This window comes from Cuculus canorus, chromosome 9, assembly GCF_017976375.1.
Source record: "Cuculus canorus isolate bCucCan1 chromosome 9, bCucCan1.pri, whole genome shotgun sequence".
In the NCBI taxonomy this organism is placed as follows: domain Eukaryota; kingdom Metazoa; phylum Chordata; class Aves; order Cuculiformes; family Cuculidae; genus Cuculus; species Cuculus canorus.
This window is the reverse complement of record NC_071409.1, coordinates 2,460,475-2,476,266: the sequence shown is the minus strand read 5'-3', so window position 1 is coordinate 2,476,266 and position 15,792 is coordinate 2,460,475. Positions and strand designations below refer to the sequence as shown.

Below are 15,792 nucleotides of genomic sequence, written 5' to 3'. Positions count from 1 at the left end.
GGAGAGGGAGTGGGTCAATAAAGAGGTTCCCCCCCATATTCCCTGCTCCAAGCTGACGCTCCGTGCCTTCAGGGAGCTGCTCGCACGTTAGAACGGGCCTGGTGCCGCGCCCCGGGCTCCGCTCTCAGCGCCGACCGAAGTCGGTCCCGGGAGCAGATAGCCGGTTCGCGTACCTCCCCGCAAGATGGCGGCCGCCGGGGGCGCTCTGGCCGGAGCCGCCGTGTCTTTACGGCGTCCGGGGGGCGCTCTGGCCGGCACTGCTATGTCTCTATGGCGGTGCCGCCGCTCTCGCCCCGAAGCGGAAGTGCCGTGCCCAGAAGTGGCGGGGGCGGCGGGAGCCGGAAGGGAGCGTGGCGGCCGCCGGCAGGTGTTGTTACCACGGCGACCCGCGGCGGGGCCGGGACCGGGGGGATGGCGGGAGGCCGGGACCGGCTGGAAGCCCAGTCCCTCCTCTTATCCCGCGGGCAGCGCCGGTCTCGGGGCCGAGCGTGCGGCCCGGGGGCGGATGGGTCCGTCCCGTCTGCGAGGCCTCTGGGCAGGGCTCCGGAGGGCGAGGGGTTTTAAAGAGATCCGAAGGGAAATGTTGTGGTTCAGATGGGTTTCGCTGTGTTGCCTGGCAGGGAGCGGAGCTGGGTCTCCTCAGGGCATTCGCACCCATCCCTGAGCCCTTTACCACTTCACTTTCCTTTGCGATGCTGCTTTTTCTTCTCCTTTACGGTCTCTCTTATCTGCACGTTCTCCGTGGACTGGTGTCAGGTGACAGATGTGTCCTTCTTTTTCCCGTTTCCCATGGGAAAAGGCTTTTGTAGCCTTTCAGAGAAGGGGAAAACACGCATGAGAGAGTAGCATCGGACTTTGAATTGCAGGATTGCGGTGGAATATGTTTGTGTACAAGTCATGTTCACACGTGTGATTTGCCCCAGGGAGGCCTTTCTGAGGCCCCATTTCTGAGGGAAATGGGTTTTGTTGCACTTGGCGGAAACTGAGGTTTCATTCCGCAAATAATGACCAAGCTTTCTCCCCTGCATGCGGCAGTCGGTGGCCGTAACTGTGCCACGTCACACAGTGCCATCTGCCCTCTTCCCACGTGCAAAATACACGTCCTGTGCAGCCTAGCAAGCTGCCCTTCGCATGTCAGAGCAGGGCGTTATTGTTTGTGTTTGGAAAGACAAGGCACTGACACACAGCAATGGCTGAGGGATTGTGGAGTCATAGAATGGTTTGGGTTGGAAGAGATGATGAAGGTTATCCATTCCAACCCCCTACACTGAGCAGGGACATCTTCAACTCCCCATGAGATTGCTCAGAGCCCCATCCAACCTGGCCTTGAATGTTTCCGGGGATGGGGCAGCTAGCACCTGTCTCGGCAACCTTGGCTAGTGTTTTACCATCCTCAGTGTAAAAAGCTTCTTCCTAATGTTTAGTCCAAATTTCTTCTCTTTTAGTTTAAAACCATCACCTCTTATCCTATCACTACAGGCCCTGTTAAAAAGTTTTTTTCCATCTTTATTGTCAGCCACCTTCAAGTACTGAAAGGTGGCAATAAGGTCTCCTCAGAGTCTTCTTCAAGCTGAACAACCCAAATTCTCTCAGCCTCCCTTCATAAAGGAGGTGTTCCAGGCCTTTGATCATTTTTGTGGCCTCTTCTGTACTCGCTCCCACAGCTCCACGTCCTTCTTTTGTTGAGGATTCCAGAACTGGACACAGTACTCCAGATGGGGTCTCACAAGAGAGGAATAGAGGGTCAGAATCCCCTCCCTCGCCCTGCTGGCCACACTGCTTTGGATGCAGCTCAGCACACGGTTGGCCTTCTGGGCTGTGGGTGCACATTGTTGGCTCATGTCGAGCTGCTCATCCATCAGGTTCTGCAGGTCCTTCTCTGTAGGGCTGCTCTCAATCTCTTCATCCCCCGACCTGTATCGACACTGAGGGTTGCCATGACTCAGGTGCAGGACCTTGCACTTGGCCTTGTTGAATGGCTGGGGAGCTTTCTCCTGGAGCAGTGTTTGCCTTTAACAGGAGTGGGACAAGGTTATTCTGCCTGTCTCTGTTTATATACAGGTAGAGCTGCAGATATAGAACACGTATTACAGAGACTTTGTTACATTGACATCATCATGTTAAATCCTGACAGGTTGTTGGGTATGAAATACCTGGAATTGGAAAGGGCTGTTTCTCCAGTTGGGGGATGAATGGGAAGAATTATCCAGAAAAATAAGGATTAAGAAGATGGAGGGTTCCTGGCTGCATATTATACTCTAGTCAGAGAGGGGGGGAAAAAGCTTGAATTTTTAGAGGCTGTGATGAAAAGCCGACAGGATAATACAGATTTTCCATAATCTGAAGAGTTGTGGGCAAGGAAATTCCACTCAGCTGTATTATGGTAGACAGATCAGAGAATGATAGACACGAAGCTATGCAGGAAGGACAGTAAAGAAATAGCTTTCCCCCAGCTCATCTCTCGCTGTAAGTTTTATCATTTGAGTCTGTCAACATTCATTTTTCATTCCTTTTTCAGCTTCTGAGGTTGGTCTGTGGTTCATCTGGGAAATGCTCGTGTCCTCATTCCCCAGAGAAGAACCCCGTCGTACCCAGCAGAACCTAACGGGCTGACAAAGGAACCGTAGCCTCGCCTGGCCTCGCCGACGGGGTCAGTACAGCAGCAGATGCGGCTGCTCAAAGACCAAATATGACAGTACTTCCCATAGGATGAACGCTGGGCTGCTTTTCCACCTAATTGGAAATATCCAGTATTCAAGGCCAGGCTGGGTGGACCCTGATCCAGCGGGAGGTGTCCCAGTCCATGGCAGGGGGTTGGAACTGGATGAGCTTTAAGGTCCTTTCCAACCCAACCTGTTCTATGGTTCTATCTGTTGTTTGTAATACCTCTTCTTAAAGGAAGAAGTGTATGATGTGGGTGTCCCAGAACAGAAGCAAGTTTATTTGAAAGCATGAACGTGGAGGAGGCTGGAATTGGTTTAGGTTTAACTGCAGCTCAGAAGTCAGATCTTAATCTTCATCTCTTCATGTTTTCACAGTATTTTTATCTTGTAAGCCCAGGTGAGACTGGTTGTCTCAATGATGTACTGCGTTATGTGAGCAACTGAATCTTAAGCTATGCCTTAATATATTTGGATATGAGAGATTTTGTATTTATTAGAAGACACAATGCAAAACTATGCTTTTCTTCATCTTTTTTAGGCCTCTTCTATAAAATGGGAATACTTATTGCAATTCTTGGAATCTGGTTTGGCTCTTCACTTGTAAGAGGAGATTCTAAGGCTGTGACAACGTCTCTGACTACGAAGTGGTCTTCAACTCCTTTGTTGCTTGAAACAAGGTAAGTGCATTGTGATTTTTTTTGTTGATGGAATATGCTTAGAAGATAAAGTAACGTGACCTCTTTTTCATTTGTGGCGCTCTGGTCGTTGCTTGTTCATTGGCAGCAATTACTCTTGGTTGAACTTGATCATTGCTGTGCTTGGGGTGGTGGGATGAGTGTTGTAAAGGAGACAGGAGTGGTTTTTTGTGTGGTGAGTTCTTTCAGTGTGCATTAGGCTGGACGTTTACAACCATGAATTCCGTAGCAGGTGGGTTTTGCCTTCCTAAGGCTAAAACAGCACTGAAGAGGTTTAGCATGGTTTTGTAAGATCCCATAGCAGGCTTTGGCTTCAGTGATGGCAGCAGGTTTTGAAATACATCTGTTGCTTGCGTACCTTTAGCTCAGGTAAGCTTGATTTTAACTTTGTTTGTATGAGTGGTGCATTGATTATCTGAACCCAACTGCTTTGTGAAGAGTTGTGCAAGCCAGACTGGGGAGATTTCCTCTATGGTATCAGAGATTTGTTTTGGGTTTTTTTTTAATTAGACGTTATTTAAAAAGAGCAAAGAAAGCAAAGTGCTGTCTTTTCACTGCTAGTCTGCTTAGCACTTTAGAAGTCCCTGTCATTTCCTTTTGCAGCATTCTAATTTGGAGATGTCTGTGAAATAGGACTTACAGGTTTTTGTGTGTTTAATGTTGTATCCCTTAAGGATGTTGCCACGTATGGAATTCTGCCTGTTATCACATGAAAACGGATTGGCATAGATGGGTTTCATTCAAGCAGGCACGGCTTTTGGTGGTGGGGTGGGTGTGTCCTAGGGGACATCGCTTTCCTGTACACTTCTCTGTAGAAGCTCAAGTTTGAGCAAGACTGAAAAATCTAGAAGCAGTGAAGTGAAAAGCTCGGGTGTTAGTTCCGGGATTTAAATACCCTGCCAGTGCAGGGCTTTTGCTGGGGAAAAGCCCACCCTGAGAGACAGTGAAACAGTAAGCAAATCATTAAAATGATGTGCCAGACATTCGGTATATAACCTGACTGTTCTACTTAAAGGTAGAGTTGTTCATCCAGGGTGACTGGCAGAATGGTACAGCGCTGCAGTGTCCAACCATCCCCGCTGTTCCATTTCCTCAGCCCAGCACTGTAGTTGGGTACCAGTTCCAAACTTATTAAAAACAAACTTATTAAAACCAAACAAACCCCACCAAAGCTAGTGGTTTCAACAAACTGTTGTTACAGCAAAGTAAACAAAAATGTGTATTTCTCCTAAAAGATGGCTAGCGAAGAAATATAGCACGGCGGAGAGCTAGCTGTCAGCAGTCTTGGAGATTCATAGGTGCTTACAAGCTTCTTTCATGTGTTTGTCCTGGCCTGCAGCTGTTATTTGTTTGAGTTTTAGCCTTTCTGGTCTGCTTTTTCTAGTAACATATGGTTTTCTGATACAACTAAGCATACAGTAGGAGCTGATTTTCTGCAAAGCTCTACAAAGCATTAGAATTGTAACTTGGAAGAAAATTTACAGATCTATCTAACTCTTTTCTTCTTACTCAGTGAATTTTTATCAGAAGAAGGTCAAGAAAAATTCTGGAATTTTGTTGAAGCCAGTCAAAACATTAAGACATCTGAACACGATGGTAAGTTGGGCTTGATGATCTTAAAAGTCTTTTGCAACCTAAGTGATTCTGTGATTCTAGGTTTTCATCATGTTTTTCTTGATGGTGACTGACAGTTGACGTGGTTGAAAAATAAGCCAAGCTGTTTTGTCTTCCATTGTGTTAGTGTTCTAGAAATCGGATGACTGATCTCAGTTGTGTTTTCACTGTGAAGTGCTCGAGGCTTGTGGATATCTGACGAAAGCTGTAGTGGACGAGTCTGTGACATGTTTCACTTGCCAGCTTCTCTTTCAACATGAAGTATAAAATATTATAAATGCTTTTTTCCTGTGTTTCTATCTCTGAACTGAAATTAAATGAGAGCACTTAATCGCTTTCCTCCTCCCCGAGCCAATGTTTGTATCTGTACATAAGCAGACTCTTTGTGGGTCTCTATTGAAGTTCACTGTTGTCCATCTGTGGAATGGGCTGTAATGAGAATTGGGAAGGAAGGGTCACACACACATTTACAGCTAATGTCATGAGCTTTTGTTAGTATAAATCACAGCTGAGATGAAAAACCCCTCTTTGGTGAATATATGGTGTAGAAAGATAACTGCTTGTGCTTTGACTTTGCAGGTAGTGATTATTCTTCTTACCATGAAATGCTGAAAGTGGCCTGCCAGACTCTGTCCCCTCTGCAGCAGAATCTGTTGAAGTTTTCCCTGTCTTTGCGTTCTTACTCTGCAACAGTTCAAGCTTTTCAACAGGTTGGTACAGCACAGGGGAACTCCTCAGGTGGTTTGTAGAGCCCAGGAAGGAGCAGCCTGTTTAAGGAGATGTTCAGGTACATCAGAAATCTTGAACTGATTAAGTGCTCCATACATCTGAGCTGAAGAGCCTATCTATATTCCACTTTCACTGAGTGCTGAATTAGTCTCCGTCTGTCTTGAGCAGAATAAAGAGTGGGAATTTCAAAATGTCTTCATATTGCTGATGCCTGCTGCAGTGATAAATTTGTAGAGGTTTGGGAGGGAACTCCCTATGGCTCTGTTGGTATTTGCGATGCTGCTGCTGTTCCTGTTATTCAGTTGTACTTATTGAAGACAGTAATCCATGAATATATAGCTCCAGTGATTAGAACCCATAAAGGGAAATTTGTTGTGCTCTCTGCTTTCTCAGACTCAGGCTATCGTGTAACTTATCTAAGTAACACTAGGAGACATCTTCCTTTTTCATCTGGAATCGCTTTATCATTTAGTGTTTAACACATACGTTAACTTTGTATAGAGGTTTCTGAAATGTAATGCAAAAAAAACTCCAGCCAAAAACCCCGCAACTGCAAGCCTCACTTTTTGTGCCTGGAACTAATGTGACAGCTAACAGAAATAGGCTGGAAAGCTGCTTATGGCAAGTTAAGGCTGAGCTCTGAATTTTGCAGTTTTTACCTTGCATTTAAATTATGTAATAAACAGGGCAGAAGCACTAGTTTAGGATGCAGTAAATTGAAGAAGAGTAATTGCGACAGAGCTGTGCTGTTGTCATTTTCATTTGTTCTGAGGGAAAGCATTCAACCCACTTTATTACAACTATGCAGATAGCAGCAGATGAACCTCCGCCAAAGGGCTGTACCCTGTTTTTTGCTGTGCATGGGGAGAAGACATGTGAATTTGACTCTCTTGGAAACCTTTTAGAGGGAGCTTCAGAAAGGTATTGACTTCATTTCCTGTCACTGGTTTGGCTTTTAAAATTTCCCTTAGCTTAAACGTACTGTTGGAGGCAGATGGTAATAAACCAGTAGCTTCTACATTCTTTGGTATTGATTTTTACAGGCCATTGCTTGTGTGGAGTGGTGGTCTCTTATTTCTCATTAATCCAGATTGGAATGGTTGTTTTCTTATCCCCTGTGTTGTGATATTCTGCTGGGAGTGCTTTGAAAGCGCATGGGAAATGCTGGATACGGTTTATTGAAAGGCAGCTGGAATTCTCAGGAATACATCAAGCCTTTAGTGGGCAGGGAGAATAGAAGGAGCTGGGCTGCGTATTGAAGTGATGGTTGATGTAACAGAAGTGGCGTCACGAATGCCTTGGAGCATGTGTATTATATTTTCCCTATATAATTTTCTCAGCGTGAACAAAGAGAGCTATTGCTGCACAGTGTATTTCAAATTCAGATTTCTTCACAAAACCAGAACTTGATTCTAACTTTTGGTAACAAAAATAAACTATAAAATATGATAGCTCTTTAGAAAAGAAAACACCCTACATTTCAGTTTGATTTCATAGTGTTCTTGCTAATTTTGGTGTTTTGTAAGCATAAAGGTTTTTTTCTGTCAATGTGCAGACACACGGCATCTATAGCCCAGGTGCTGTTCTCACTTACTGGGAATATTTTAAATGTTTTCATTTTATTTTGACAAAATTTCAAAACAGAAGTTGAAAACAGTCTTCTCATTCACTTTCTGCTTTGTATACTAAGCGAAGGACAGGGTCCTCTTGAATTTGAGGTCCTGGAACATCTGCTTTATTACCCTTTTATTTTTTTTATTTGAATCTCCATCAGGGGAAAAAAAGTTAATTGACAGTTTAAGGTTTCATTGTTACCGGAAGGATCACAGTAGATCCAAACCAGCACCTGACTACTTGTTTCGTTTTTGCAAGTCCCTTTTAACAAAGCTTTCTCAATGTGTCTCAGATGCTTCGATCCATGATAATATGTGGGAATAGCTTGATACAAGTATTCAGTGAAGACAGAGCAGTGATTAAACATGAGAAAAAGCATTTCTGCCTCTTGTCTTGAGTGAGGAAATGCTGTGAATCACAGTGTGACAGTCTGTAATATTTACTCTTAGGCCAAAGCCGTTTCTGTTCAAAGGGGACCACAAATACCCTGCGTCAAACCCTGAAAGTCCTGTCGTCATACTCTACGCTGAGATTGGCTCAGAGGAGTTCTACAGACACCACAAGAGGCTTGTTTTAAAGGCTGAGGCAGGAGAAATCACTTACGTCCTCAGGCACTACATTGCTGTAAGTACATTTGTGCTCTGTAATGGAGATATTTTACACAGAACAAGTAACTGGCGTGGATTTTAAAAGAGAAAGCTGGCCTAAGTTTGTTCCCTTTACGTTGACATTTGCATAATGTGTTGCTGCTTGATATTTATTTGGAATACTCAAGGTTGTTTTTTTTTCTTGTGTGTAGCTGAGGAATATAGAATATTTTATTTCTCCTGATTATTTTAAGTGGTTAATTTCATTTTACAAATGCAGAGTCAAACTCCAGATTAATTACGGATTTTAATCTAAAAAAATGTTGCTCTACCTGTATTAGATTAAAGTAAATAGCCAGATCTTTTTACTGTTATGTCACTTATTTTCTTGATATGAAAAGCAAGGATTAACCTTAAGGTATCGCTTTCAAACAAAAGGCATTCTTTCTGTAGCAGTTGTATTACAGAGCCACTTACCAGTCCTAGTGCAGTTTGTCCTAGTTTCTGTCCCCCTCCCCTAATTTGCCCATAACCCCTGGATTGGTGTTTAAAACTACATTTCAAAAGCCTGGAAAAATTTGAATTATTTGGCTTTTTTCCTGAATATTGCTTAATGTTGCTACAACCTGCAGCCCAGCTCCTAGTAGGCAGACTTGAATGCAAAAAAAATCATCGGCTGGTTCACTTCTAAGAACATTTGCACTTTTAGGAAGTCATGCCTTGCACACACCGCTTTCCTTACAGAAAGTAATTTGTTTTTCGGAGTTGAGAGGAGTACCTGCATTCATAATTAAGTGTATTACGCAGTAGATCTTAGTACAGTTGTGTGACTCCTGTACACTTCAAAATACTTCTAACCAGTGATCGTGTTTGTTTCCCATTGAAGTCAGAACTAGTGATGTGTATCTCTTGTCACTCACTTATTTTTTCTGTAATTCTCTGTTACAACTCTTCAGTGAATGTTTCATTTTTGAGCTTCACGGTTGAAGTTCCACGCCCTCCTTTGTCTGATTTGATGATATGAGTCTGTCCTGCTCTACTTGGCTTACGTGCTGAATCCTGAAAACATTGCTTTGTGTTCCTCTCTGTTTATGGGTTTTAGTGGTTTTTTTTTGGTTCTAAGATATCTTTGCTCACTGAACTTCAAAAAGTGCTGTTGAAATACAACACGAAATATAATTATTACTGTACGTTACTGCAGAATCGCTCATTGTCTTTGTTTCTCACTTAGGCTTTGCCAATTGTGTCTGAAATGTCTTTGCTTTGGGAAATGGCAGCTTTTAATTTGTACATCAGAACAAAAAGTGGCAATATTGTGCTGTTTGCTTTTCCTTCCAGAATCCCAGTCAAGAAAAAGTCTACCTCTCTGGCTATGGTGTGGAACTGGCTATCAAAAGTACAGAATATAAGGCCAAGGATGATACACAGGTGAAAGGTGAATTGTTATTTTAACTACTTTAATGTGAACGTTTTAATTTTGCAAAGATAATTTTATATTTCTTTTAATATCAATGACTGTTTGTCCGAATTGTATATATTCTTCTTTCTTCTGATCTGAAATCACCGAAATGACTGTCTTCTCTTCCTCTCTCTTTTGGGATTATGTTCTTTATGAAACACAGTTTTGCCGTGGTACTTGTCTTCTATATTTGAGAAATCCTAGAATGGTTGGGGTTGGAAGGGACCTTAAAGGTCATCCAGTTCCAACCCCACTGATGTGGCCATGGTGTCCCACCTCCCACTGGCTCAGGCTGCCCAAGGCCCATCCAGCCTGGCCTTGAACACCTCCAGGGATGGGGCAGTCACAGCTTCCCTGGGCAACCTGGGCCAGGGCCTCACCACCCTCATGGTGAAGAAATTCCTCCTTATGTCCAGTCTAAATCTGCCCCTCTCCAGTTTATACCCATTGCCCTTCGTCCTATCCTCACGAGCCTTTGTGAACAGCCCCTCCCCAGTTTTCTTGTAGCCCCTTCAGGTACTGGAAGGTCGCTCTAAAGTCTCCTCAGAGCCTTCTCCAGGCTGAACAACCCCAACATTCTCAGCCTGTCCTCGTATGGGAGGTGCTTCAGCCCTCTGATCACCCTTGTAGCCTCCTCTGGATCTGTTCCAGCAGCTCCATATCCCTCTTATGTTGAGGATTCCAGAACTGGACACACTACTCCAGGTGAATTCTCAGAAGAGAGGAACAAAGGGGCAGAATTCCCTCCGTCGCCCTTCTGGCCACACTTCTTTGGACACGATTGGCTGCCTGGGCTGTGGACACACATTGCTGGGTCATGTCAAGCTTCTCATCAATCAGCACCCCCAAATCCTTCTCTGCAGGGCTGCTCTCAACTGGAATCTTCCACTCATCTTAAGCTTTTCCTTCTCGATGATTCATCTTGGTTTTATTTCAGCTAAGTGTGTTCATTGATACAGATGTAAAAGTAAACCTGGAACTTGCCCAGCCTTTCCTCTTTTTGGTTATTGCAGTGTAGTTTTGTTAAACTAACCAAGACGAGTGTGTGGTAATTGTGTTCTGTGTTCTTCTCGGTGTGTTTATAGGCACGGATGTGAACGCTACGGTAATAGATGAAAACGACCCAATTGATGAAGTGCAGGGATTTTTGTTTGGAAAACTAAGGTAAAACTCAGTATTAAGTTTTTGGTCTTTGTCATATCAAAAAACTTGATGCAGGGATGCTGATATTTTACTTCGTTATTATGTTTTAAGTGTCTAAGTTGTCCATCTGTGTTAGCAGCGCACTTTTTCGTGTGTTTGATTCTTTGAAGACTTGCATATTGGAAACCACAGAAGTTATTTTACCCTCACACCCTTTTAGGCAGTTGTATCCTGACTTGACAGAAGAGCTGAAGGAGCTTAGAAAACACCTTGTGGAAAGTACCAATGAAATGGCCCCTCTGAAAGTGTGGCAATTGCAAGGTAATGGCTATGAAGGCTTTTGGTGTTGTGCTGCAAAACCTCATCTTTCCATGCTCTACACAAACTAGGTGGCGTGTGGATGTGTAGTTGACGGAGTTTGTATGTGCCTGCCCTGGGGAATACTGGGTTTTCTGAAGCGACTTTGTTGAGTTCTGTTGAAATAGCTCTGAGAAAGATCGTTTCACAGGACTTCTGAAATGAGGTTTGCTTTCTGTATTGTGCAACACCGTAAGCTGCTCGAACCGACTACTTGTACCATCTGCCAAATGCAGAAAAGCAAAGGAACTGTAAAGTTTCTTTCCGTGGTCACATTCTTGGTGCGGAAAGCTGAGATTTCTCAAGACCAAAGGAAAACTGTATTTGTAAAGCACCTACATGCAACTATGACCCATTTCCCTGGAAATAATCTGCAGAAGCCTGTGGAAAGGCTCCTTATCCTCTGAAAAAGACAGTAAATCTAATGTTCAGCATGTATTGTAGCCACAGAGAATCCACCTATAGCCAACAGATGGTGGCTGTTTATATTTCTAGCTTGTGAAACAAGTCCCCAGACCTTTTCTGAAGGGCCGATCTCCCACCTCAGCCTGAAAAAAAAGGCGACGGTCTGGTGTCATTGAAGTCATCCGTAGACAAGCTATGTTGGTTCACTTTGGAAGGATTCCTTACTTCAAAGCAACAAATAACAAGTTGAATATAAGGAAGAAGATGGAAAAAAAATATATAACATCCAGATAGAAATTTAATGTTCATGGGTTACGAATAAGTAAAAATGTTGAAAGCTAATGTTAAAGATGACCCTACTTTGGCTTGTTTTCATTTTAGAGTTCTTGACTACTATTTTTTTCACTTCTAGATTTAAGTTTTCAAACTGCTGCTCGCATTTTGACTGCTCCCCCGGTGGATGCCTTGATGGTCATGAAAGATCTCAGTCAGAACTTCCCTACAAAGGCCAGGTAATTTCAGTTATGAGTTCTAGAAGGTTTTCCTGCTATCTTTTTTTCTGAGCAGAACCACAGACAGGCAGCATTGGTTGACATCTGAGTTTTCATTTAGCTGGAAGCAAAGAGTGAGGAATGTTTACGCAGGGAGTGTTACAAAGAGGATCTTGCAGTGTTTTTCTTGGACGGCAGTTGATGTGGACTAGTGGAAAATTTGACAGAATTACCCGTGCTGTTTTGTTGTGAAATGCTTCTGAACCTTTTGGATCAAGCCCTCAAGAAATTATTAGATAGGTTTTCTATTTGGTGGCTTTAAACTTTATCTCTTTACTGGATCCCACTATTCTTCTGGGATCCACTTTGGCAAACAGACCTGTTGGTCTCATTTCAGAGACTGATGTGCAATTCCACTATTTTTTGTACTTTGCCAGTGACTGTCTTGAGTATATTCAAATTAATTTCAAGAAATTCAGCCATAATCTGGCCTGTTTAACCAGTCTAGAAATGTATTTCATTTCATGAATGCCATGACCTGGATTGCGAAGATGATATTACAGTAGCATTTCCTTTTTGAGTGGGTGGAGGTATAGCTGAGGGTAAAAAGAGCCTGAATTCTCATCTTATTTCCCACCAACTGATGTTATGATTGTGCTATTTATAGCTTCTTAAGGCAGGCACTGCACACCGTGTGTTCTGTCAGATTTATGAGCTAGTTCTGATGTAAAGAAAGGAATGGGAACCCAAAATGAGGAGCAAAAGCCCCCTATTTTCTGCTGCCAGCCTCCACCTCTGCCTTTCCGGCAGATGCCGACTTTTATTACAGTTAATGCGAAATTAGACACTGGGATTTGGCATGTGGTTAAAATTTTATGTTCTATTGAATCATGTAGTATAAGAAAAAATAGCACATCCTACTGTTTAATGGTACCACAAAACACAAGTGCTTCTGATTGCAGTTCTTTATACTAGGAGGCTAAAGGTTTTTATTTCTAAGGTACAAAAAGTTGGATAAGTTGCTATCTAATCTATCCATTAGATAAACAGAAAGGTGATTCACAGCATGATGATTGTATTTCTGCAGAGCCATAACAAAAACAGTTGTTTCTTCGGAACTCAGAGCAGAAATTGAAGAGAACCAGAAGGTAATGCTTCAATCATTTTTTTTTAATGTAAATGCAAGCTTTGGAAATAATGATTCTATTTAAAAGTTTACATTTTGCTCACAAATAATGACCTGGTATTTTCACACACAACTCTTGTCTTAGTGTGCATCTGAGAAATAAAGAAGTGGTGGACTTTCAGACGTGGAGAAGGAACGTAATTTAGCTTGTTTGCTCAAATATGAAAGTATTGGTCAGAAATTCTTTGAGCGAGATCACTTCTGGGGAATGATGTTTGGAGCTGCGCAAATGCTGTGAATGGTTGTTCACAGTAACTGAGTGTTCTGATAGTTATTTGGCAAGCACTTGTTAATGTACGTGACAGTCACCTTCTGCTTGGAATCGGAACTCAGAATCTGTTAGCTGTATTTATTTTTGTAATGTTAATTTTAAATACAAGGAAAGTCCTCTGGTGTTAACCCTGGCGGAAATGCTTATTCACAGAAAACATAGAGCGTGGGTGTTCTGAGGATTGCCATGCAGACGCTCTTAATGTGATCCACAGGACAGGACTGTGTTACATCAGCCTTAACTGCTGAGTTATGCATCTGTAGTGATAACTTAGCAGCCAGAGCTGTAGAGACATGGTTAGTTTTCTAGTGGGACTGTGCCTGCTGCTGGCCACCTTCCAGTCTCTGGCCCGGTTCTTATTTAAGTGGGGAAGCAGATGCACCAAGTTTGAATGTCACTGCACTACTTGTCTGGGGTAACAGGCAAAAAGAGGCTGGCTAAAAGTTACAGATTTTAGGTTTTAGAATCGTAGAATTATAGAATAGTTCGGGTTGGAAGGGACCTGAAAGATCATCCAGTTCCACCCCCTGCTGTGGGCAGGGACACCTCCCACTGGCTCAGGCTGCCCAAGGCCCATCCAACCTGGCCTGGAACACCTCCAGGGATGGGGCAGCCACAGCTTTCCTGGGCAACCTGTTTGTAGTCATTGTCCCTAGTACTATTGTTACGAGCCTTTATGAACAGCCCCTCCCCAGCTTTCTTGTAGCCCCTTCAGGAAGGTCGCTCTAAGATCTTCTCGGAGCCTTCTCTTCTCCACGCTGAACAAGCCCAACTCTCTCAGCCTGCTTGGGTTTACAGAGGCTTGTAGTGATAGGGCTAGAGGCAGTGGGTATAAACTGGAGAGGGACGGGTTTAGACTAGACATAAGGAGGAATTTCTTCACGGTGAGTGTGGTGAGACACTGGCCCAGGTTGCCCAGGGAAGTTGTTTTTTCCTCTGGTACAGATGTGAGCGTGAGGTCAGCTGTAGTGGAGAAGTAATGTAATGCAGTAAGGGAGACACAAAATCTACAATTCTGACACAGTAATTGTTTTCCAGGCAGGGCATTTAATGAATGGCCTTCTTGCTTTCAGTATTTCAAAGGAACATTAGGATTACAACCAGGAGACTCTGCCCTGTTCATCAACGGACTGCTTATTGATTTAGACACTCAGGACATATTCAGGTAGGAATGTGTTCTTTTTCAGAATAATTGTATCCTCCTGTTGAGGAGTGTTCATCCTGCTTGTGCATACATCGTAAAGTAATTCAGACAGTTCTGAACCTGCTTCACAAGGTCTGTATCTAGACTAGATTTAACTATTAAAAAAAAAAAGCAAATCATGGTTCCTTCTCTTATGTGAGTGCATTTCTAACAAAAAAAGCTGATGTGAAAACTGGAATACCCTCGAATATTGGAATGGGAAGTCACCTTTGTACTGTTTTTCTGATCGGTGCTGTGACTAGACTGGAGGCTGGCTGATGTTGTGCCCATATACAAGAAGGGTTGCAGAGAGGATCCGGGGAACTACAGGCCTGTCAGTCTCACCTCAGTGCCAGGGAAAGTCATGGAACAGGTAATCTTGAGTGCTATCATGAAGCACACGCAAGAGAACCGGGTGATCAGGCCCAGTCAACATGGGTTTACAAAAGGCAGATCTTGCCAAACTAACCTGATCACCTTCTATGACAAAATCACTCAACTACTGGATGGGGGAAAGGCTGTGGATGTAGTCTTCTTGGACTTCAGTAAAGCCTTTGACACAGTTTCTCACAGCATTCTGCTTCAGAAACTGTCAGCCTCTGGCCTGGACAGGCGCACACTCTCCTGGGTTGAAAACTGGTTGGATGGCCGGGCCCAGAGAGTGGTGGTCAATGGAGTTAACTCCAGCTGGAGGCCAGTCACAAGTGGAGTTCCTCAGGGCTCAGTACTGGGTCCAGCTCTGTTCAATGTCTTTATCAATGACCTGGATGAAGGCATTGAGTGCACCCTCAGCAAGTTTGCAGATGACACTAAGCTGGGAGGAAGTGTCGACCTGCTGGAGGGTAGGGAGGCTCTGCAAAGGGATCTGAACAGGCTGGACTGCTGGGCCGAGACCAATGGAATGAGGTTTAACAAGACCAAATGCCGGGTCCTGCACTTGGGGCACAACAACCCTATGCAGCGCTACAGACTGGGGGAAGAATGGCTGGAGAGCTGCACAGAAGAGAAGGACCTGGGGGTGCTGGTTGACAGCCGACTGAACATGAGCCAGCAGTGTGCCCAGGTGGCCAAGAAGGCCAATGGCATCTTGGCTTGTATCAGAAATGGGGTCACCAGCAGGTCCAGGGAGGTTATTCTCCCTCTGTACTCGGCACTGGTGAGACCGCACCTCGAATACTGTGTTCAGTTCTGGGCCCCTCACCACAAGAAGGATGTTGAGGCTCTGGAGCGTGTCCAGAGAAGAGCAACAAAGCTGGTGAGGGGGCTGGAGAACAAGTCTTATGAGGAGCGGCTGAGAGAGCTGGGGTTGTTTAGCCTGGAGAAGAGGAGGCTGAGGGGAGACCTTATTACTCTCTACAACTACCTGAAAGGAGGTTGTGGAGAGGAGGGAGCTGG

The 15,792-nt window shown here is 44.0% G+C and overlaps 1 protein-coding gene across 4 annotated transcripts in view; it reads left to right on the top strand.

Annotated features, from left to right (window-relative positions):
* The first annotated feature begins 270 nt into the window (after positions 1 to 270).
* The window catches only part of UGGT1 (UDP-glucose glycoprotein glucosyltransferase 1), a 49,159-nt gene continuing 33,637 nt past the window's right edge, over positions 271 to 15,792 (top strand). For 2 of the 4 annotated variants that reach the window (XM_054074574.1, XM_054074571.1), the window contains exons 1-12: positions 2,937 to 3,060; positions 3,202 to 3,340; positions 4,872 to 4,954; positions 5,552 to 5,682; positions 6,510 to 6,622; positions 7,765 to 7,939; positions 9,241 to 9,337; positions 10,447 to 10,525; positions 10,725 to 10,825; positions 11,679 to 11,778; positions 12,845 to 12,905; positions 14,288 to 14,379. In XM_054074574.1, coding sequence (XP_053930549.1) covers positions 2,952 to 3,060; positions 3,202 to 3,340; positions 4,872 to 4,954; positions 5,552 to 5,682; positions 6,510 to 6,622; positions 7,765 to 7,939; positions 9,241 to 9,337; positions 10,447 to 10,525; positions 10,725 to 10,825; positions 11,679 to 11,778; positions 12,845 to 12,905; positions 14,288 to 14,379 — 1,280 coding nt within the window. In that variant the 5' untranslated portion in view covers positions 2,937 to 2,951. Of the gene's footprint in view, positions 368 to 2,518; positions 2,651 to 2,936; positions 3,061 to 3,201; positions 3,341 to 4,871; positions 4,955 to 5,551; positions 5,683 to 6,509; positions 6,623 to 7,764; positions 7,940 to 9,240; positions 9,338 to 10,446; positions 10,526 to 10,724; positions 10,826 to 11,678; positions 11,779 to 12,844; positions 12,906 to 14,287; positions 14,380 to 15,792 lie in introns of those variants that run through there. The other 2 variants (XM_054074575.1, XM_054074573.1) reach the window with 2 other exon arrangements.